This window comes from Hemiscyllium ocellatum, chromosome 14 (assembly GCF_020745735.1).
Source record: "Hemiscyllium ocellatum isolate sHemOce1 chromosome 14, sHemOce1.pat.X.cur, whole genome shotgun sequence".
Lineage (NCBI taxonomy): Eukaryota > Metazoa > Chordata > Chondrichthyes > Orectolobiformes > Hemiscylliidae > Hemiscyllium > Hemiscyllium ocellatum.
Window position 1 is genome coordinate 58,020,471 of NC_083414.1, and position 25,151 is coordinate 58,045,621.

At 41.0% G+C, this 25,151-nt stretch overlaps 1 protein-coding gene across 1 annotated transcript in view; it reads left to right on the forward strand.

Annotated features, from left to right (window-relative positions):
- The window catches only part of LOC132822154 (acylamino-acid-releasing enzyme-like), a 64,679-nt gene that overhangs the window by 34,740 nt on the left and 4,788 nt on the right, over positions 1-25,151 (forward strand). The window contains exons 13-20 of the mRNA XM_060835225.1: positions 491-542; positions 5,265-5,353; positions 6,265-6,403; positions 11,720-11,800; positions 14,402-14,482; positions 15,924-16,012; positions 18,398-18,588; positions 23,128-23,230. Of these exons, the coding sequence (XP_060691208.1) occupies positions 491-542; positions 5,265-5,353; positions 6,265-6,403; positions 11,720-11,800; positions 14,402-14,482; positions 15,924-16,012; positions 18,398-18,588; positions 23,128-23,230 (825 nt within the window). The remainder of the gene's footprint in view (positions 1-490; positions 543-5,264; positions 5,354-6,264; positions 6,404-11,719; positions 11,801-14,401; positions 14,483-15,923; positions 16,013-18,397; positions 18,589-23,127; positions 23,231-25,151) is intronic.

Below are 25,151 nucleotides of genomic sequence, written 5' to 3' on the forward strand. Positions count from 1 at the left end.
TTCCGTGAGATTGGAGGGAAAGGCGTAGGTTTGTTTTGGTTTTGCTACTAACAATATCTTTCTTTACCCAAATGACCATTCTTCACATTTGGTTCTTGACTGTGATAGACTGCTAGCTTTTTATTCACTGACAGCATCACAACCAAGTTTTATTTTCTTTTATCCTCCAATCCTATGGGGTAACTGAAAATGAGAATGTGAGTTTTTTAAAAAAATTCTTTTCTTTCCTGATTAGGTGCTGGTGCCAGTTGTTTTGTTCTTAAATACTGTTTTGACTAAGATATAGAAAATACTTCATTCTTTAAACTCGTTCATGATATGCAGAAGTGTTCACATACTCAACTAATAAGGCTTAGTAAAAACAATGCAGTTGCTGGAAACCAGATTCTGGATTAGAGGTGCTGGAAAAGCACAGCAGTTCAGGCAGCATCCGAGGAGCAAAAAGGCTTAGTCTCTAATGCTGATCTGTGTTTGTTCCTTCCATTCTCAGGATCTGATTGTGGTAAACATTGCAACAGGAATTGTGACAACACTCACTACTGGTAAGTATTGCTTGTTTCTCTTTCCTCTTCCATTGCATCCACACAGTTTCCAGTATGACTTTGAAGAAAAGAAAATTAGGATATAGGCCTTGCATTTTATTTCCTGCCTAATTTTTGTCTCATCCTTGCACCTCTCTCTATCTTTTTTATATCGTCACTTTCTGCTATAGAAAGAAAGTCATAGGATGCAAAAAGTCCAGGTTGGCAAGATTACTGTCTGGATTGAAACACAGTCATGTAGAGATGTCTGTCATAGCCATGTCATAGTGTCATACAACATGGAAACAGACCCTTTCATCCAACTAATCCATGCCAAACTTGTTCTCAAATCAAACTAGTCCTACTTGCCTGCGTTTTGGTCCATATCTGTTGAAATCCTTCCTATTCATTACTTATCCAAATGTCTTTTAAATGTTGTAACTGTACCATGAGGCACACACACTGTAGATAGACTTCTCTTTGATAAAGTTCTCTTTTTGTTTTTAGATCAGATTCCCTATAGTATGGAAACAGGCCCTTGGGTCCAACAAGTCCACACCGACCCTCTGAAGTGTAACTCACCCAGACCCATTCCCCACATTTACCCCTAACTTATCAGCTCCTGTTCAAATTACACTCAGTCTTCATATCTGCTAATTTGCTACCCGTGGATCTCCATATTTGCAAGGTCAGCCCCAGAGCCCAATTTTTTCCATTGATTCATCGGGTCTGATCATGTGGTCCTTCGCAGTCCATAGTAGAGCTACATAAGAATGGTATCTGTGTTTCTTGTTCTCCACAGGAAGTTTGTGCCCTACACCCATGGATAACAAAAATTTGGTGAACTGTCGATTTGAGACAAAACTGGGAACTCTTTCATGAACAGTGGCAGTATTATGCATTAGCTTAAGGTTTGTTGAACAAACCAGAAAAGGATGGGGGATTTCAAGATGAAGGGGAATGATTTTAAGGTGAGAGAAGAGATATTTAAAAAAGACACGGGGGCAAATTATTTACACAGAGGGTGGTTTGTGTATAGAATGAACTTCCTGAGGAAGTGGTGGATGTGGGTACAATTACAGTGCTTGAAAGACATTTGGATAAGTACACGACAGGCTTTAAGGGATATGGGTCAGGAGCAGGCAGGTCAGGCTAGTTTAGTTTGGGATTATGTTGGACATGTAATGGTTGGACTGAAGGCAGTATGACTCTGAAGTACGAGACGCTATGCTTTTCTCAATGTTGGGAAAATAATTTTTCAAAATGTATTCCAACATTTGTCTCTCTGAAGAGCAGAATAAATGTGGCAGAAATTTTTAAAACTTGGAAGGCTGCTTTCAGGCTGAAGTGAACGTTGCATTTGAGCAATATAGATTCAATACTAGGCAACAAAGTTTTTTTTAGATATGTTGTCAACAGGTAATATAATTGACTCAACTTGCAGAAATCTGGTAAATTTGTGCAAATACTGATGAACTAATTCAAAACAAAATCACTTTAGACATTAAAACCATGACAGCTAAAAGTAGAATTTCTGATTCTTGAGGAAGTTATAGAGATATATAGAAGTTCTGAGCTGGTAAAACAGTAGCCATGTGCATACGTGAAAATACAGGTGAATTTGTCGACAGTGTGAAGAAGCAATCCAGGGCTGTGCACTACGTTGATCAGCTGCTCATATCTATCCACTATATTGAGAAACAGCCTACACATTCCAAGTTCAACAATTTGGAGAGCAGAAAAAGTATCCACAGGACATCCATCAGAAAAATCAAATTTGAAGAACAAGTTGCAACTATTGTGGAGGTCAACACTATAAAACAGAAGAAAGCCTGGCCAGCACAGAACAACAGTCTTGTAACTGCAAGAAGCGAAACCATTTTGTGCACGTATTTTACTAGGTGTAAGACAAACAGGCTTATAAAGACACTTGCTGCCAAAATGTCAGGCAACATTTTGGACATATCATGTGTGGCTACAAGAACGGTGTCAGAACTGGCAAGATTACCTTATTCAACAAACGCTTCTGTTGCCACCTCAAATTTGACCTGAATTTTGATTAATTTTTAAAATGAAAACTCCAGATTGACAGGTTCCATGCATTAAAACTTTTGAAATGATTTCGCAAATTTTGAATGCCATAAGCACAGATTTCTTTTGAATGTGAAGTTTAGGATTTTTTAGCATTCAAATTTGAATTCAGCAACAGGTTGCCTATGATTTTTCAATGCACCTTTTGAATAATGTAATGAAAATTGAAAATTGCCCACTAAAGGAGATTTTGATTGCGACAACATTATTCATTTTCTGTAAAGTCATCTTGAACCATATTTAAACAAAATGAAAGATGATAGTTGTTGTGTATATTACATTCCTATCCGCAGCACTCTCAGAAATAAGTTCTTCTATGTTGATATTGACAGGTATTTGATTTTTGAGCGAGCAAGTTTGCATACCAGGCAGCAGAGACATACAGAGAATGTATTTCCTTATTGTACAGGATAGTCTATTCAGGCAATTAGACTGGTGAATGCAAGGAATTACTGTTAAAGCCTAAGTATCATTTGTCGTTGTGTTCCTTTGAAGCCTGAAGAGATCATCTCTGTACAATAGCAGGTATCTTACCTTAAGCATTTAAGATTTAAGGCAAAAAATTGCAATTGACACTGAGATGATAACAGTTGTCTAAATGCTGGGTCTGTATTCCAATCCCTGTACACTCTAGTGGGGGGATTCCCTTGAGACCCATTCCATTTAATAAATCAGGAATGGTGGTTGGACCAGGACTGATCCTCACAATTATTCATTTGGGGCGTGGGTAGGTCTGACAGAGAATCTCGTGAGTCATTCATGCAAGGCTCTGACCAGACCATTTATTCTACCGATGATGAGGTCACCTGGGACACTGCAGGTTGTAACATACAAAACTATAAAGGCTGGTTCCAGCCTCACGACAACCTTTCACATACACCCCCGGCTCTGGTCTTCACAAACACCACAGGTGAAGGAATACCCACGGAGACTATTTGTTTTAAATGTAATTGCATGTCATGGTGAAATGCCGGAACCAGCGAATGTTCCCATTCCCTGCTCCTTACCCCGCCTGGCTGCTGATCGTTTCTTTCTGAAAGTATTCTGAGCCTTGAGGTTGTCAACATGACTATAGGTAAAACATTCAAAACCGTTTGGACTGTAATTCAGACTGGTTACCTGAGGACTTACATTGGTACTTATTTTGTCTGTGGTCTCAAGGCCTACCTTTGGCTCCTTCCAAATTTGTCCGGATCTTGCTATCTTGCCTATGTGGTCCCTGTTGTTCGCCAATACAGCTCCCTCCTTCATCCCAACCTACTCCTACTTCGAACCCAAGTCCGTCATTGAGACTGAGTGATTATTTATTATCGCCTTCACCACCTATGGGACTGCTAAGGCTGCTGGGGAACTGATCAATATGGCCTCAACCTTGGAAAGGCTGGCTAATGAGACTGTCCATGGCTTTGCAACTGTTAGCACGGCCATCTCTGAGGTGTCAGCTGAGGTCATTGCTACCCGTACTGTTGCATTGTAGAACCGTTTGGCCCTTGACTATTTGCTAGTAGCACAAGGTGGCACTTGTGCTGTTATTGGCCCTGAGTACTGCACGTACACTGTAGATGCCTCAGACAATCTAACTAACCTAGCAGATCACATCCGCTTGGAGGCTGACAGGATCCGGCAAGAAGGGAAAGAGGTTCATGATTATAATCCCCTGGGGTGACTAGGATGGCTACAAGGCAGATCTTTTGCATGCCTTCATCATGTTCATTGTTACTGTCATGCGCATTGCGTTGTTATGGTTGTCCTTAACTCATGTTGTAAAGTTTCGACAGCAAGAATTATGCTGAGTGCTCACTCCCACTTTGAGTCACCTGGGAGTCACCCCCCTTTCTGGTCCCACTGATGACTACTGGATGTAGGTGGTTTGTTCGTCGTGCTCCTGCATGTCTCAGACCACAAAGGGGGGAACTGAAGACAGAAACTAACTAAAGAATAAATATTTACAGAATACAATGTTGTGGTATACCATTCACGGAACCAGTGATCTCTGCGTGCGCATGCACAGAACAAAACGGCGTGTACGCTGCTCCTGGAAACAGTGATCTCTGTGTCCAGGTGCACAGAATACAAGAAACCATCTTTCATGGGCTTTTGTTGGACATGTCACCCAGACTATAAAAACTGCTATACCTGTTGTTTGGGGAGAGACAGCATGGTCAAGTCCCGCTGTTAGGTTCAGAATCATGCTGCCCTCCCAAAAGCTTTTGATTTAATAAATTCCATTGACTTGCTTCTAAATTTCAGTTTTATTAATTTTACAACAGCGTTACCCTAAACATTTAAGATTTAAACCAAAAATTGCTATTGGCACTGAGTTGATAACAGTTGTCTAAAATGTTACAAGATAAATTTGGTTCAATTTAGTTCAACTGTCCTATTTTTTTCCTATAATGTAACTAAACAAACTCTTGACCAGCCTAAGATTTTCAACCTCTCAACTCTACTAGGAAGATAATTTAGAGTGTTGTTCATGATTTGAATACAGAGGTCCTCCTAGTTTAGTGCATGTCAACATAGAAACATTCTGAACACTCTCAGAACTCCATTTTCCCTGAGGCTTATCAATCTTGAGGAAGAAAAGGTCTTACTGCTGAGTGTGACATGTTACTAGTGAGCACTTGAAGTATTCAGTTTTGTCTGCCATAGATTCAGAGGTTGGGAGCTGGATGCTGCTGGACATTCAACACGACTTGATGGTAGTTTGTTGTTCATCCCCTAACTGTCCGCCCACTTTGGTAAGTAGACCCTTTGGTTCAATTAAACCCGTATTATTTATTTTCTTAAAATGATATAATGTCTGAAATCTAACACTGACCATAAACTGTAATTGTAGAAAACAGTTAGGTATGGAGTCAGATAATATTGGCAATGTATGCTTATGTTTAAATATTCAAAAATATTATTCATTAGGCAATTAATATCAAAATTCTAACTGTGCAATATTTAAGTGATTTTATTTACCCAGTCTGCAGCGCTTACAAATTCTTGAACATTCACACGAGGTGAATAAGCTCAGAAACGTATCTGCACTGGCACAATTTTCTGACAGATGGCAGTCCCAGATTGGGAATTAAGTCTGCTGTATTTAAGACTTTTCCAGTCCTCTGCACTGATGGGGACCTCACTGTATGGAGTCCAAAGATTGAACTAAAAACTTGCAAAATGTTTTAAGGAGTACCTGACTCCAATACTTTGCTTCCAGATACCCAAGAAGGATGTTGGTTGAAACAGCAGCAATAAACTCTGTTGCATCTTCAATCTGCTCAAGAAAACTTTGTCTGCCTATATAAAATTTTGAAATTTTAAACAATCATAGTTGTAGAGAAAGTGGAAAAAAAATGTTTGCATTACCAGTGATCATATCATGTATCTCTATGCACAGAAATGACTTGTAAAGTGGTCTGTTATTCATGGCTTATCCTCTTTAACTTCAATAGGTGGTGTAAATAATCCTTGAGCTCTGTAGGGTGTAGTGAGGCCACATTGAAGCATCAAAGGGCAACACTGCAGAGTACTGTCTCATCATCATAAGCCACAGCCTAACCTAGTGGCTCCACATGGCACAGAGAACAGCCACAATTATAAAATTTATGGGACATAACAAGCAATATTGTTGAGATTAGTAAAAGCTATTCCATTTCTATAGAAAGTAGGTTTCTTGCCAGCTGAAGGCCAAGAGGAGCGGATTACTTGGGTGGCACTGGATGAAACTGAGCCATTGTCAAGAATAGAGTGGAAAATCCTGACTTTGACCCCTCCACCTGAACAGACACATACCAATTTCCGTAAGTAGCTTGGGACACATTGCATCTGGCAGATCTTCATCTCAAGGATATTTATAGTTTTATTAAATCTTTAATCATTCTGTTTTCAGTTCCTGCTCACAGCTGTGCATAACCGTATTTGAATAAAAAGCTTTATGAATTTTTTCAGTTGCTGCATTTTAACTGCTTCATATACCAGTGTGGTGCTGGAAAAGCACAGTAGGTCAGGCAGCATCCGAGGAGCAGGAGAATTGACATTTCAGGCATAATCCCTTCATCAGGAATGTAGTGTACCTATTCATTATTCTCTTGGCATAATTTTTCCAGTAACTTTGAATTAGGACAATATTTTCATATCATGGACCAAACATAAATGGATTTTGTTTTAAAAAAACATATACTTTGTTGAAACTTCTAATCTCATACTCATCAGGACAATCTGCGAAAATACCAAGGTAAGGGGGAGAAATCAACATTTATACGGTTTATTGGTTTTCTCAATTAAATTGATATTCTTTTGAATTGTCCTGGTGAGGTCAAGATGATTTATTTTTCCAAAAGTATTCAAGTTCTGTACAACAAACAATTTATCTTTTTTTGTAAACTGGTGGATACTGCAGCTAAATGTGGTACAACAACTTCCCAACTTTTTATTTTTATTAATTCACAGCCAGCATTTATTGCCCATTCCTAATTTCCCAGTTGAGAGCCAACTACGTTGTTGGTCTAACATAGAACATTACAGCACAGTACAGGCCCTTGGTCCCTCAATGTTGTGCTGGCCTGTGAAATTAATCTGATCACCATCTAACCTATACCATTCCATTATTATCCATATGTATGTCCAATGCCCATTTAAGCCCACAACATTCTTCAGCACTATCCAGAACTCTGCCTACCTTAGTATCATCTGCAAATTTACTAACTTATCCTTCTACACCCACCTCCAGATCATTTATGAAAATGACCAGCAGCAGTGGCCCCAAAACAGATCCTTTTGGGACGCCACTGGTAACTGAACTCCAGGATGAACATTTCCCATCAACCATCACTCTTTGTCTCCTTTCAGCTAGTCAATTTCTGATCCAAACCACTAAATCACCTTCAATTACAAATCTCCTTATTTTGTGCAATAGCCTACCATGTTGAACCTTAGCAAATGCCGTACTGAAGACCATCTACACCACATCAACTGCCTTACCTTCATCCACCTGTTTTGTCACCTTCTCGAAGAACTCGATAAAGTTAGTGAGGCACGACCTACCCTAAATGTGTTGACTATCCCTAATCAAATTATTCCTTTACAGATGATTGTGACTCCTATCTCATAACCTTTTCCAACACCTTACCCACAACCGAATAAAGCTCACTGGTCTATAATTACCAGGTTTGTCCTGACTCCCCTCCTTAAACAAGGGAACGATATTTGCTGTCCCCCAGTCTTCTGACACCTGTTGACAATGATGACATAAAGATCAAAGCCAAAGGCTCTGTAATTTCCTCCCTGGTTTCCCAGAGAATCCGGTAATGAATCCCATTCGACCCTGGGCTCTTATCTATTTTCAGATCTTCTAAGATTGCTAAAACCTCCTCTTTGTCAACCTCAATCCGATCTAATCTCGTAGCCTGCATCTCCGTATTCTCATTAACATTGCCCTTTTCCAATGTGAGTACTGATGAAAAGTATTCATTAAGCCTTTGTCCTCAGATTCCACATACAACTTTCCACTGCTATCTTTGATTGTCCCTAATCTTACTCCAGTCTTTCTTTTATTCCTGATATGCCTTAGGATTTTCCTTGATCCTATCCTCCAACAACTTCTCATGTCCCCTTCTGGCTCTTCTTAGCCCTCTCTTGAGATCTTTTTTAGCTAACTTATAACTCTCAAGTCCCCTAACTGAGCTTTCATGCCTCTTCCTCTTCCTCTTGACAAGAGCTTCTACATCTTGAGTAAACCATGGCTTGACAACTACCTCCCTGCCTGATAGATATATATTTATCAAGAACCCGCAGTAGCTGTTCATTGCATAAGGTCCACATTTCAAGAATGTCCATCCCTGAAGTTTCCTTCCTCATCCTATGCATCCTAAATCTTGCCTAATTGCATCATAATTGCCTTACCTGCAGTTATATCTCTTTACCTGCGGTATATATACCTATCCCTGCCCATTGCTATTGTAAACAACAAACAAATTATGGTCACTATCGCCAAAGTGTTCACCTACCTCCAAATCTAACACCTGGCCAGGTCCATTTGGTACCCAGCCTCACCCCTTGTTGGCCTGTCTGCATACTGTGTCAGAAAACCCTCCTGCACAAATTGAACAAAAACTAACCCATCTCAACTACTTGAACTAAAATATTCCCAGATGGCCTCCTTCTTCAAGGACCGCAGTTTCCCCCCAGATGTGATCAACGATGTCCTCCACCGCATCTCCTCCACTTCCTGCTCCTCCGCCCTTGAGCCCCGCCCCTCCAACCGCCACCAGGACAGAACCCCACTGGTTCTCACCTACCACGCCACCAACCTCCATATACGGCGTATCATCCTCCGTCATTTCGTCCGCCTCCAAACCGACCCCACCACCAGGGATATATTTCCCTCCCCTCCCCTATCAGCATTCTGAAAAGACCACTCCCTCAGTGACTCCCTCGTCAGGTCCACACCCCCCACCAACCCAACCTCCACTCCTGGCACCTTCCCCTGCAACCAAAAGAAATGCAACACTTGCGCCCACACCTCCTCCCTTACTTCTCTCCAAGACCCCAAAGGATCCTTCCGTATCCGCCACAAGTTCACCTGCACCTCCACACACATCATCTATTGCATCTGCTGCACCTGATATGGCCTCCTCTATATTGGGGAGACAGGCCGCCTACTTGCGGAACGTTTCAGAGAACACCTCTGGAACACCCGGACCAACCAACCCAAACATCCCGTGGCTCAACACTTCAACTCCCCTTCCCACTCCACCAAGGACATGCAGGTCCTTGGACTCCTCCACCGCCAGACCATAACAACACGACGGTTGGAAGAAGAGTGCCTCATCTTCCGCCTAGGAACCCTCAGCCACAAGGGATGAACTCAGATTTCTCCAGTTTCCTCATTTTCCCCTCCCCCCACCTTGTCTCAGTCAAATCCCTCGAACTCAGCACCGCCCTCCTAACCTGCAATCTTCTTCCTGACCTCTCCGCCCCCATCCCACTCCGGCCTATCACCCTCACCTTGACCTCCTTCCACCTATCGCATCTCCATCGTCCCTCCCCCAAGTCCCTCCTCCCTACCTTTTATCTTAGTCTGCTGGACACACTTTACTCATTCCTGAAGAAGGGCTTATGCCCGAAACGTCAAATCTCCTGTTCCTTGGATGCTGCCTGACCTGCTGCGCTTTTCCAGCAACACATTTTCAGCTCTGATCTCCAGCATCTGCAGACCTCACTTTCTCCAAAAGTATTCCCAGTCAATACTGGGGAAGTTAAAGTCCCCCATAACAACTACCCTGTTACTCTCGCTCCTATTGAGAATCATCTCTGCTGTCCTTTCCTCTACATTCCTGGAACAATTCAGAAGCCTATAGGAAACTCAACAGGGTGACCTCTGCTTTCCTGTTTCTAACCTCAGCCCAAACTACCTCAGTGGATGTCCTCAAATGTTATCTCAGCTGCCGTAATACCACCCTTGCTACAACTCAGCCTCTTTTACCATCTTCTCTGTTCTTGCTGAAACATCTAAATCCCGGAATCTGCAACAACCTTCTTTCGCCATGCCTCTGAAATGGCCACAACATTGAAATCACAGGGACCAGCCCATGTTGCAGGTTCACCCACCTTATTCCGGATGCTCCTGGCGTTGAAGTACATATATTTCAAACCAACATCCTGAGCTGGTGCCCTCTCGTGACCTTGTAAACCTATCCCTGACCTCACTACCCTCAACCTCCTGTATACTGGAACTACAATTCAGGTTCCCATTCCCTCTGCTGCATTAGTTTAACCCCCTCCGAAGAGTATTAGCAATGTTCCCCCCAGGATATTTATACCCCTCTGGTCCAGATGAAGAACATCCTGTTTGTAGAGGTCCCACCCTCACCAGAAAGAGCTCCAATTATCCAAGAATCCAAAACACTCCCTCTTGCACCATCTCTGCAGCCATGTGTTCAGCTCCGCTCTCTCGTGTAGTTTGGAGTCACTTGTAGGCCAGATCAGATTTCCTTCCCTAAAGGACTTCAGATTTCCTTCCGTAAAGGGCATTCATGAACCAGATGAGTTCTTCTGGCAATCGGCAATGGTTTCACGGTCATCATTAGACTCTTAATTCTAGATTTATACTAATTTCAAATCCCACTATCTGCCATGGCGGGATTCAAACCTGGATCCCCAAATCATTACTTGGGTATTTGGATTAAGAATCCAGCGATAATACCATTAGGCCATTGCCTCCCCCTTTTGTAATGATGGCTTCCTGGATAGGTAGCACAAATATCCCAGCAGCATCAAATCACTTTGGCTTGTTAATATGCTGAGTGTGCCATGATCTACCAGGCCTTCGGAGACTGAACTTGTTTGATGTCAGATTGTTGCTATCATTTTATATTCCTTGTCTTGCATGTTAATGGAGTAAAGGAGTAATTTCAATGATTGCGACTGTATTCCTTCTTTGGATCTAGGTTCTGGAATTCTTTTAGTAAAAACACTGTGGGCCTACCTCCAGCACTCAGACTGCTGCAGTTCAGGAAGATGGCTGACTGCCACCTTCTGCAGGGCAGTCAGGAATAAATTAATACTAGCCTGTCATTGATAACTACATCCCATGAAGTGTTTTATTGAAGAAAGGAAAAAGCATTTTTTTCTCTGCCATGTCTCATTCATTTCCTGTAGATCTTGTTGGGCAGAGTTGTGCTAAATTAAAAAAGAATATTAATGTTAGAGTTGTTGTTCTTATTGGTTTCCCACCATTGAAAAAAGCTAAATGTGATTTCACAAATTGTGTTCCCAGTCAAAATGTTTCTCTGATGTGGAGGTGTTGGTGTTGAACTGGGGTGAACTAGATCAGACGTCACACGACGCCAGGTTATAGTCCAACAGATCTATTTGAAATCACAAGCTTTTGGAGCGCTGCTTCACCTAACAAAGGAGCAGTACTCCAAAAGCTTGTGATTTCAAATGAACCTGTTGGACTATAACCTGGTTTTGTGACCTCTGAGAATGTTTTTCTATCAAAGAATAGGGAGATGTGGGACACCAAGAGTTACCTAAAGTTGAGTGAAGAATTATTATTTTAGAATATCGATCATTTTATTTTAATTGTGCTTTGTTGTTTCTTGATTTGCTGATAGCTGGCCTCCAGTTTGAAAGCATCCTGCTCATACCTGGAAAGAATAAGAATGTCAAACCTCCACTTATTGTAATTCCACATGGTGAGTGGAAACCCAGGCCACACATTGGGCTGGAAAAGGTGCATGAAAGGAGACACGGTTAAAATGTTGAACGGTATCTAGCTAACATTTGTTCTTACATAAAGAGGGGCAGCTATTTCAGGAACTGGGGAGAAACTTTACAGAATTGCACCTGAAGATTGGATAGTAGGAGTCAAGTCCACATATAATTAATTGTACCTCAATGGATAATTTGCTTCACGAACCATATCTTTCATTTAAATTGAGTCTGAAAATTAAAGAATGAGAGAAACAGTAAAATTGTTATTAACGATTGAATGTTGGGATGCTTAAAGAGAAAAGAGTTGTTGGACATGTCCATTAGCTGTCAGAAAAGTAAAAAATGTTTTTTGGACCCATTCACAGGATGTGGACATCATTGGTAAAATAAAGCCAGCACGCCTCCCATTCTTAATCATTTATAATCCTTGTGAAGGGGAAAGTGAGTCACCTTAACATTTGGCTTTTGGCCATTTCAGACAGCACTAAAGAGTCAATACATATAGAGCAAACCATAACAAATAGGAGCAGTGGTAAACCATGTAGCAAATTGAGCCTTCTCTGCTATTCAGTAAGATCATGGCTGCATTAACTGTGGCCAATACTTCTCATTCTCCATAACTTAGACACTTAATGGTGAGCTCCTGGGGAGTGTTACTGAATAAAGGGACCTTGGGGTACAGGCTCATAGTTCATTGAAAATGAAGTGTCAGGTAGATAGAATAGTGAAGAAGGCATTTAGTATGTTTTCCTTTGTTGGTCAAAGCATTGAGTATAGAAGTTGGGAGGTCATGTTGCGGCTGTACACAAATAATCTGTATAACTTGGTCTTGAATATATTCAATGACTCAGTACACGCTGCACAGTGAAGAAGGGAACTCCACAGACTAAGCACCCTTTGAGAGAAGAAATTTCACCTCATCTCCCTTTTACATGAGTGACCCCTTATTTTAAACTGCTCCCCCAACCGCCCCCCCCCCCCCCCCCCCCAACCCCAATTCTAGCTATTTACTTGATCTGAATGTCAACCTTTTGTGATTCATGTACAAGGATACCCAAATCCTTCGGGAGTGCAGAAATCTGCAGTCTCTGCATTGAATTGATAACAAATGCTTTGCTGTTCTTCCCACCAAAGTGGATAATTTCACATTTTTCCTACATTTTACTCCCATTTGTCAAATATTTTACACTCACTAGTCTATTTCTTTCTGTCAATTATTTTGTATCCTCTCGCAACTTGCTTTCTTATCTATGTTTGTCTAATCAATAAATTTTCTGGAATATACATGAGGAGATCAAGTTTCATTCCCTAAAGGAGATTAGTGAACTAGTTGGATTTTTATGACACTATTTTCACTGTCACTATTCCTTACACAGGTCTTTTATTCCAAAATTATTATTAAATTGAATTTAAATTAAGGTTGTGAAACATTTCCCCAAGATTTCTTGTGGGATTTTGACTGAATTAAAAGAATGATGAATTAATTACAATTGGCGAAAGACTTTGTTCACCATTTTGTTTTCCAAAAGTGGCCTAACTAATGTCCTGTACAGCCGCAACATGACCTCCCAACTTCTATACTCAATGCTTTGACCAACAAAGGAAAGCATACTAAATGCCGCCTTCACTATCCTATTTACCTGACACTTCATTTTCAATGAACTATGAACCTGCACTCAAAGATTCCTTTATTCAGTAACACTCCCCAGGACCTCACCATTAAATGTATAAGTCCTGCCCTGATTTGCCTTTCCAAATTCACATTTATCTAAATTAAACTCCATCTGCCACTCCTCAGCCCATTGGCCCATCTGATTAAGATTCCTTAGGTAACCTTCTTTGCTGTCCACTACATCTCCAATTTTGGAATATTGTGTGCAATTCTGGTCTCCCTCCTCTCGAAAACTTGAAAAGGTTCTGACAAGATTTACATGGTTGTTGCTGGGTTTGGAGCTATGGGGAGAGACTGAAGAAGGTGAGGCTGTTTTCCCTGGAGCTTTGAAGGCTGAGCGGGACCTTATAGAGGTTTATAAAATCATGAGGGGCATGAAAAGGGTAAATAGACAAGGTCTTTTTCCTGGGTTGGGGGAGTCCAGAACTAGAGGGCATAGGTTTAGGTTGAGAGAGGAAAGATTTAAAAGGGACCTAAGGGCAACTTTTTCATGCAAAGGATGGTGCATGTACGGAATGAGCTGCCAGAGAAAGTGGTAGAGGCCAGTAAAATTACAACATTTAAAAAGCATTTGCACGGGTATATTAATAGGAAGGGTTTAGAGGGATATGGGCCAAGTGCTGGCAAATGGGACTAGATTAATTTAGCATATCTATTCGGCATGGATGAGTTGGACCGAAGGGTCTGTTTCCATGCTGTATATCTCTGTGACCTTTTCATAGCCTGTTACCGTATCTCCAAGTGTGTCCCACATTGATTTGTTATTTGGGGTGCAGCAACTATCGATAGGTAGGCAAATCAGAAGGAGAACTGGAAATTCAGGTTTATTATCATGTCAGTCACTCATTCAGCTATATTAGCATTAATCTTGATACCATCGCTCACATAATCAATTTGTTTTATTCCGCAGGAGGACCTAACTCGATCTTTGTTGCCAGTTGGATGTTGCTGCATATTGTTTTTTGTAAGCTAGGATATGCAGTACTGCTTGGTTAGTATCAGATTTAATAATTTTGTTTCTCCCCTTCTCCACTCCAAAAATAATTAGTTTTATTTTGGATGTGGTCCCATGTTAGAGCATTGATCAATAGTAGTTTACTTTGATCATGCCTGCTATACAGCTAAATCCAGTCTATAACCAGAAGGAAATGGTGAATGCATTAAAGGCCTGAAGAGCCAAATGGCCTAGACCTGCACTAAAATCCTTCGTTCCAATGTCCTCATTTGGTAACCACACAAAAGGGTCACGTCGTCACAGTCACATAAGAAACCTGGTTCATTTTCTTTTGCTTCAGAGCCTCTGAATATTGGAGTTGGGGTTTATTTTTCCACCCCAGGATGATTTTAGATTATTGAATAGTTGTGGTGAGGAAAGTAAGATTGTATAAACTTGATATGATCCAGCCAGATATGATGATGGTTGGCTTTATAGGTTGCTGTCTAGATTATGTGTAAGCCTGCACTGCAGGGAATTGAGGAAGCAGAGATGATAGTACTAAGAGAATTTCCAAATGAGAGTGGGTTGAGGTCTAACTAGAATCAACACATCAGCAGTGGAGGTATGACAATAATTTAGCATATCAATGATTGCAAAAGTTGTATGGTAAACTAAAGTATTTGGGAGTCTGAAAATGTAATTGTTATTGACTTGGATGAATGTTTTATTCTAGGATAGTGATAGTTTTGAGGGAAATTGAGTTAGAATGAGATATGGGGGAGTGTATGTGATGCGAAATTGATTAGAGGCCCTGGTAAAAAGCTGAAGAAGATGGAGATTGTTTTCCAAGGCCTTTCAGTTATAGTACACTGAATGATGAGCATCTGTCAAAGCTCTTGGGCTGTATGCTTGACTTAGAGTGTACATTGTGAACATTAGGTTCATGGAGAAACATTTGTTTCTATTGTCCTTCCTGTCATTTTCTATCTGACATGTTTTGCCCTCCGGTTATAAGCTTGATGGGATAAAGATATTACGAATATTGAGGTATCTAAGAATGAAAAATGCCATATGAAGACAAGTTGAATTTTGTTCCTGCTTCTGTAACTTTCAAGTTGAAATGTTTTTAATACACTTTTACATTTACAGTGTTATGACTTAAGTTTTTTTGGGGACAAAATGAATATAGGTTGAAGAAGGTGGAAGGAGTACAGAAGGAGAGCAGTGAATTGAAGGAAAAAGAATGAGATGTACTCAGAAGAAGGTCATCAAGGCTGAGTAGTTGCTCTGCATCGAGGCTGAGTAAGGAAACAATAGGTATCCTAGTATTGAGGTGTAAGGTTACCACCTTATAACCAAAGGTTCGAAGACTCTGCTTTGTAACCCACTTTTTAAAATTCAGTCTACGTGTGGAACTTTTGTGATCTCTTAAATGATTAGCTCAGATTCATTCCAGTGTGTTACCCTGATGGAATTGTTTTTATGTATGTTGCAGTGAACTACAGAGGATCAAGTGGCTTTGGACAAGACAGTATTCGCTCACTGACTGGTAACATAGGAATCCAAGATGTGAAAGATGTACAGGTTAGGAGTTAGCCAACAGCTTACATGAGAAAAGGTGGTGCAAAATGAACTGCAGAAGGGTTGCAGCTCCATCTAACATTAGCCATGTTTGAAACAAAAACAGAAAATGCTGGAGAAACTTAGCAGTCTGGCAGTGTTATGAAGAGAGAAACAAATTAATGTTTTGTCCAATATGACTCTTCAGAACCGTAAGATGCTGGAGAGTGAAAATTTTTATGATGTTGACTAAGCACAAAGTCAAGGCACACTATTAGTTTGTCTGCAAGTTATTGTAGCAAACCATATCAGCATTCTTCACTCTCTTAAAAAAACGCAGCCCTTTATTGCATGACTTTTCCTTTTCAACCATGAGTGAATCACTGATAATTCATTGTTCTCCCTCCACAGGCATTCCTAATAGTAGATGATTTCGGGAATGCTAGATGTTGACTGTATAACTATTTAAAAAATGAGATTTTATTTGCAAGGTTTATGTATAAAAGAGTAATGGTTATAAATACCAAACGCGCTTGAGTGCTGTGGCACATGCCACATGTTTCATTCAGTAATCCTCATTAAGTGCTAAAATTAATTCTTGTGTGTGTCAGTCCTCCAGAGTGCTTGTAAAAAAAATTGCTGGGAGAGATGCTTGAACCCAGAGTGGTTGCTGATCCTGAGGACTTAAAACTTAGTCACATATTGTTATTGTGTTGACTTTAACATTTAGCCTACAAGTGTTCATTTCAGAACTAATAGAATTGTTGAACTAACTGAGTCTCAAGTGCTGGAAGTTGTTGCTTGCATTTTCAGTTGTGCCACTTCTTATGCCATGTGAAACTTACATTGACTTTTTCCCACAACTTGGTGATGGTTCAAACTAGAATTTTTGCTTGCAAACAAGCAAAATCGAAACTGGGCATTCTCACTATGCTATCATGACTCAGTAATTCGATTAGCGGCTTCAGGTTTGATCCTTGGTCTGCATTAATTGGCTAATGTCAGGTGACATTCAAGCGTTCCGGCTCCTAACATTTTGCAGTGATTGTACTGAAAATAAAATAAGTTTGTGCCCCGTAAACCCAGGAATGACTAATTAAAAAGCCTTCTGTATGATCATATTTATCCAGCATATATCTCATCCACACAGACCAAGATAATCTCATACTTGTGCCAGGCAATACTGTGCGTCAACACTGGTTGGGCTGACCACTATCTATGACGTATAGAGTCATAGAGCTGTACAGCACAGAAACAGATCCTTCGGCTCAACTCGTCCATGCCAACCAGGTATCCTAACCTAATCTGGTCCCATTTGCCAGTACTTGGCCCATATCCCTCTAAACCCTACCTATTCCTATACATATTGTAATTGTATCAGCCTCCACCACTTCCTCTGGCAGCTCATTCCATACACACACCACCCACTATGTGAAAAAGTTGTCCCTTAGGTCCCTTTGTATCTATCCTGTCTCAGCCTAAACATGCCCTCTTGTTCTGGACTCTCCCACCCCAGGGCAAAGACTTTGTCTCTATATCCTATCCATGCCCATCATGATTTTATAAACCTCTATAAGGTCACCCGTTAGCCTCCGACGCTGTAGGGCAAACAGCCCCAGCCTATTTAGCCTCTCCCTGCAGCTCAAATCCTCCAACCCTGGCAACTTATGTTGGATGTGTGCATGAGCACTATCAGCTAACTTGGTAGGGCTTTCTAGCAGGGTTTCTTATGACTAAATTGCCTACTAACATTCATTAGCATGGTTTACATTAAATAATGGTGAGATCTGGAGGAGAAGGACTGATCACCTCTGGAAGTCTGTAACACTTAATGCATTTCAGTGAGATTCATTACGTGCATTGTGCTTTTTACTTTGGCATTTTTCATTTTGCTATTATTGACATGCAATGACACAGAGCAGGGAGTGACTCAGTATTGTCGGCCTTTAAAAATAAGGACATTAAAGAATGCCAGATTGATATGTCAACATATGGAATGCAGAGAAGAAAAACATTGGTACCAACTGTGACTGTATATTTGGCATGAAACTTCTTGATGTTGGCCTTTGCTCAAGACTTACTTGTACATTTACATAAAGAGCTTAGTCATTCACAAAATAAAAAGTTTGTCCCTTGCAACCAAATCTTTTATTACTGCGTTGCACATCAACAATTTCAGCTTAGTACAAGAATTAGAGTGCATTAATTGAGAAAAGAAACTCTTGGCTAAAGGAGTTTGCTTGGAAGGTGGAGAATGAAAATCTTGTTTTGTCAAATAGTTGATGTGTGAAATGGAGTCCATATCAGTCATGGTTTGTTGGGAGCATTACAGTAAGGGTTGATTAGGACATTGTCCAGGAAGGTGTCTGTTATTGTACTGCGTTTCCAAAAGCTTCACTTTTATTTCAGTACGCTGCTGAAAGTCTGTTAAAAGAAGGGGTTGTGGACTCTCAGAAGGTGTTGCTGATTGGTGGCTCTCACGGAGGCTTTATTGGCTGTCATCTGATTAGCCAATATCCTGGTTTCTACAAGGCCTTTGCCACAAGGAATCCTGTCATTAATCTTGCTTCCAAGCTGGGGACAACAGACATTCCTGACCAGTGAGTGCAGACTTTCGTTCCTGGAATCAGTATGTTTTAAAATAATATGTTAGATTTTGTGTCAACCATGTATGCCAGTGTAAAGAATACATCCTTTTGTAGATTCCTATTCTGACGATGAGTAATATTCTGATGCCAAACTGAGATCATGTGTGCTCTCTTTCCTGTGGGAGCCAGATTTTATTTCAACTGAATACAGCCTCTGATAAAAGTCTTTTTCAATTGGTTCTAAGATTTGAGTTGCAACACAGGTGGGAAAGTACTGGGGTAGTGGTGATGCCACTGGACTAGTAATCCGGACATTATCTCACCCACCTACGCCATTCCTGTTGCTCCGCCATCATACTTACCTTGCAGACTCACGTCCCTTCAGCCTCTTTGCATTCTCTCCCACTTGCAGAGACCTTTTGCCCAATCCTCACTTCCCAAGCCTCAGTATTTGCTAGCTTCACTTCCCACCAACCCTTCAACAGTTCCTTTTTGTCCAGCCACTTACTCAAGCTTCTGGCCCTGTTTCCTTCGTACTGCCCCTCCTACCTCTGATTCTGCTTGGTCTGAGGAGACCTGCTCACCACCAGCACTCTCCATTGCTCACCAATCACAGGCAGCTTTCCTCTGCATTTGCTTTTGCTAGGTTCGCTATGAGCCCATCAGCAGCAAACTTGGGAGGGGAACTGTTCATCACTGTACGTCACAGGTTCTTACCGTTCCAACTTTGGGGAAGGGGATACCTTTTTGATCTGTTGCCCATGTGATTAAATTTTATGTGCGGTGTGGCCAATTTTGTGAGAAAATTCACTTCTCCCATATATTTTGAGTTTCTAACTCCCAAAATCTCTCCGTTCACAAAGCAAGTGTGTGACAGGGTATTCTCCATTTGCAGCTACAACACTCAAGAAGGTGACCACCATTCAGGTCAAAGCTGTCTGCTTGATTAACAGCCCATCCGCCACTTTTACATCACCAATGCCAAGTGGCAGCAATATGTACAATGAATAAGATGCCTTGCAGCAACTCACCAAGGCCTGTTAGACAGCACCTTACAAACGGTGACCTCTATCACCAGACAAATCATGGGAGCAAGTATCATCTGCAAGTTCCCGTCAAGCAGTACACCATCCTGACTTTGAATAATGTCACTGTTATTTTGCTGTCACTGGGTCAAATTCATGAAACCCTATTTCAAACTGCATTGCAGTAATACTCTAGAATGTGGTTATGATCTGCCTTTTTGAACCACTGTAAAGGGCAATTAAAGATGGGCAAGCAATACCCACTTTGCATGAATTTTGTTTTGAAAACACTGATCATAAAGATTGTTGGTGTGGGAAGGGGAGATATCATGTTAATGCAATTGAGCACTGTTCTCAGTTTCAAGCAGGGGCAATGACTGGAGATGACTGCATCTGACATGACTAGAAACCCCTAAATGTTAACCTAAGAACATAAGAAATAGCAGGATCAGGCTGCCTAAAAACTTACCCTTCAAACGCATCATCCTCAAACACTTGCGCAACTCCAAATAGACCCCACCACCAAGAACATCTTCCCCTTCCCACCCTCTCAGCATTCCGCAAGGACCCTTCCCTCCAACAGTCCTTGGGTCATGCTACCCCACCACCAGACCCCAAGGAACTTTCCCCTGCAACCAGAAAAAATGCAAAACTTCCAGTCCACTACCTCCCTTAACTCCATTCAGAGTCCCAAATAGTCCTTCCGGGTGAGACAGAGATTTACCTGCCTCTTTTCCAACCTAGTTTATTGCATCAGGTGCTCCCAGTGTGGTCTTCGCCATATCGGGGCGATCGAATGTAAATTTAGGGAATGGCTCACTGAGGGATCACAGCTGGGTCTGCAGGAGCCGACCGGACCTCCCAGTCATTGCTCATTTTAATTTCCCTTTCCACTGCCTTTCCAACATGACCATCCTTGACAACCTCCAATGCCAAAACAAACCACAGGGCCGATTGGAGGAACAGCACCTTAACTTCTGTCTGGGCATCCTACAGCCCGGAGGACTCAACATCGAGTTGTCCAAGTTCAAATAACCTCCCTCCCCATTCCCCAATGCTCTTCCCAGCCCCTTCCCCTCCCTGCCGCTGCTCCATTCCACCAATCGGATTCATTCTTCCCATTGACCAACCAGATCCTACCCTCTACCAGTCCTCACCTATCCCCACTTCACCACCCTGCCCCTGCTTTTACCTTTTATCTTCAGCTCCCCCCCCACACCCACCTGCAGTCCTGAAGAAGGGTTACACCCGAAACGTCGACTTCTACACCACCTGATGCTGCCTGGCTTGCTGTGTTCTTCCAGCCTCCTGCCTGTCTACTTCAAGATCTTTTGTAAGATCAGGCTGATTTGACCCAGGCCCCAACTTCTCTTTTATGCTAGCTCCTCATAGCCCTCAACTCATTGATATTCTATCTGCCTCTTTTTAAATATTTACACGGATCTAGTCTCCACAAATCTATGGGGTAAAGAATCTTAAAGATACATAATAACTTGGCCTCCACAGTCTTTTGGGGCAATGAGTTCCACAGATTTACAACTCTCTGAAGAAATTCCTCCTCCTCCTCAGCTCTAAAGGCTAGTCCCTTCAATCTGAGGCTCTGCCTTCTGATCTTAGTCTCTCCTAATATTGGGAACATCTTCTCCATGTCCAATCTAGCCAGGCCTCCCAGTATTCTGTAAATTTCAATGAGATTCCCCCCTCGTCATTCTAAATTCCAAAGAATGTAGACCCAGAATCCTCAACTGCTCATCATATGACAAGCCTTCATTCTTTGGGTCATTCTTGCAAGCCTCTTCTGGACCCTCAGCATTTACTTTAGATACAGGATCTAAAACTGCTCAGTATTCCGAATGCAGTTTGATCAGAGCCTTATTCAGCCTGAACATTGCATCCCTGCTCTTGTATTCTAGCCTCTTGAAATGAATGCTAATATTTCACTTGACTTTCTAATTGCCAACTGAACCTACATCTTAACTTTAAGAGAATCCTGAACTAGGACTCCCAATCCCTGTGTGCTTCAGATTTCCAAAGCTTTTCCCCATTTAGAAATTAATCTCTGCCTCTGTTCTTCCTATCACAGTGTATTATGTCACACTTTCCCACAGTATATTCCAGCTGCCACTTTTTTCCCACTCTCCCAGTCTGTCTAAGTCCTTCTGCAGCCTCTCTGCTTCCTTTACATGACCTATCCCTCCACCTACCTTTGTATAATCTGCAAATTTAGCAACAATATGCACCATTTCTAAATTCACTCGAAGAGCCTGGGCTTCCTTCATTTGGATCATTAATGTTGTGATCCCAACACTGACCCCTGTGAAACTTGATTAGTGACCAGCTGTCATCCTGAAAAAGATGTTTACATTAGCCATTTTTCAGTCTTCTTGGATCCTCCCTGACTCCAGTGATTCCTGGAAGATCACAACCAATGCCTTGACAATCTTGTCAGCTATCTCCTTCAGAACTCAGGGTATAATTCATCTGACCCAGGTCACTTATCCACCTTCAGATCTTTCGACTTCCCCAGCACCACCTTCTTAGTGATGGCCACTAATCTCACCTCTGCCTCTCACTTTCTTGAAGTCATTAAACCTGGGAGTAGGCAGAAGAGATGCAGATAACACCTCTGGGAGTGACAACAAGCAGGAGATTGCAGAAGGAGTAATAGAGGATGGGAAAGGGAGCCGGTAGGATAAAGGTCTGTCAGCATTGAGAGTATGAATGGAAGTGCTAAGGAAAAGGTCAGTTGCATGTGGAAGCCACAGAACTAGAAATATGTGGCCAACAAAACTGAAGTGAAATTCTCAACACCAGCTGATATTTTTCACTATTTTATCAATAAAGTTAAAACAAAAGTGTTGACTGAGTCAGCATTAAGCAGGAACTTGCTGTATAAGATCCCACGGAGACGGTGGTTGTCTGTAATCATTTTATTACAATAACTTTAATTTGCTTAGGGTGAATGTCTTCAGCACTTTCACCAATTCCATCATTGTCATTTGATTGCATTTCAGTGTTTTTTCTTTACTACTTTACAATACTGCAACGTACAGTTCTCTGAAACTGTTTCTAAAAAGCTGGTCAGAATGAATTTTTCATCAAACATTTTTCCATCAGTTCAATAGCTTTTGGGACTTGGGAGTACTGGCTATTCAAAAACCCACAATGGTGTAATGGTACCATGCACAGCAACAGTAAACACACCAAGCCTATGGTATATAGATATTAAATTAAGTCCCATTTTGGTTAAAATTGGGTTAGGAGCATGCTTAATGGAGGCTGTACTGGCCTTATTCACAGAGGGAGGGCAAACTGAAAGGTTTCCTGTCTAACATTCATCACCTCTTGGGCAAAGAGGACAGTTCAGTGGTTTGACCTACTCAGTATAGACTTGAATCTCGATGCCCATGTCTTAAAAACACAGGCAAACCTTGGTGTAAAACACATGGGATTATAATTATCAACAAAACAAAAGTTCTGCTAAATATCTGATGGTGTGATTTGTTTTGTGATTTTCTACCAACAGTACCATGGTGCAGGCTGGCTTTGATTTTGCCCTGGACCAATTGCCAACTCCTTCTGTACTGACAGCTCTGTTGAGCAAATCACCTATCACAAATGCATCTCGGGTACGTAGTACATTTTTGTTTCTGCTGCATTTAAAATTAGTTTTTTTCTGCAGAGCTTGGGTGCAAGATTCATCTGAACTGAGGATAGTTTGTTTTAGTTGATGTGTAGAATTTCTAAGCTTATGGCATGGTGGTATACTATTGTGTACAATCTCACTTGGTCTAGAGTTATTGTTATAACTGAATCCCACACACCCTCCAGCTGCAGATCTTATCCTAATATTAAATAGAGTGATGCCATCCAGGATAAATGACCAAAACAGGATGTCCTCAAGGCATTTCACCGTCACACTTACTGATATCAACAAGAGTCTGCAAGCAAGCATTTATTAGCTGTTAGATTGATACTAAAATGGCAAACAGCAGAAAGTAAATTTATCAGGAAACCAAATTTGGAAATCAGTATTTTCAAAAATGTTCGAAATATGGTTACAGTGTGAAATTATGTTGCAGTCAATTAGTGCAAATGCCACTTGAGTTAAAGGGAAAGCTAAATGTAGCTCTAAACATACAACTGGCATGAAACTGATGGAATTCTGTGGGTGATATGTAACAAAGACAGTACCTATTGTTATAATTGGATCAGAACAAATGTGTTGGCAATCTAACCCCACTGCTTCACGACTTGCACCATTAACATAAGTGTTTTAATTTAAGCACCAATGATCAAAATGACCAATTGTTTCCTTTTTGATAGTGCTATCTAGAATAAAAAACTTTCATCGTGAACTCAAAATATTTTACAAAGGGTGAAAAAACACATCCTAAGTAGCTGATGGTTTGTAAACAAAGGATAAGATTTTATGATGAAGAATCACCAGACTTGAAATGTTAACTGTGTTGTCTCCCCAAGATGTTGCCAGACTTGCTGAGTTTCACCAGCAATTTGTTTTTGTTTAAGATTTTAGGAATTCTCAGGGTCGAGGTTTCCTGTTGGAAAAAAATCAAATTGCTAATAGCCAAAGAATAACAGAAGATTTCCCAAACCAGCCTCAGTTTGGATGGAAGTGAAGCTGATTCCAGGTCTTTGGAAAATGGCCACAGTTTTCACTATTTACAAGGTAGTCAAAATACTGCTGTGTGGAAACTTTATCAGGTTTCCAAAGACTTCAGTTAAGAAAGGGAGAGAGAGATTACAGCCTAACGGCAGACTTTGGAGGATTTCTTCCTTCCTTCCTGACTCCATACATTTGAAACAGAAATATAGAGTAGCGTAGGTTTGGAACACTCTCCCTCAAATGGCAGTCAATACTAATTCAGTTGTTAAAAAAAAATTGTGTCTCATATTTAAATTTATTAAGCAAAGGAATGAAGGGAAATGGGCTCAAGGCAGGCTTATGGAGTTAGGCCACAAATCAGACCATACATTCATTAAGATCCATGATCTTCATGAATAGCTGAACAGGCTCAAGGGGTTGAATGGTCTACTCCTGTTCCTATATTTCTATAATGGCTGATCTGGTATCTCAGTGCTATGTTCCCACTTTTTCCCATTCCCCTTGATGCCTTTAAAATCTGGGAAATCACAGCATTCTATCAGTTTACTTCTACAGAGTGTCAGACATCATTAAAATATCCATTTGACCATGTCCATTTTTAAGCAGGATCAGGTTCAGTTGATTTTTCACACAACTTCTCCTGAAGCAACATTATATATGCACTTGACTGAAAGGGAAAATTTTCACTGTGAAATAAAACCAACTTAAACCACCGAAATAAAATCATACTCTTTATCACTTTGTCACCACTTCTATGGCATATCTAACATTTGAGGACTTTTAGAACCAGCTGTGGAGAAAACAGGAAGTCATTAAGTTTTCAGTTTGACCAAAATTAATGTTAAAAGGTATTAATTCCCAGGAATTTATTTTCTATCTCTAATTTTACGAAATGGAGTGTCATATCTCTTTGAGGTATGTAA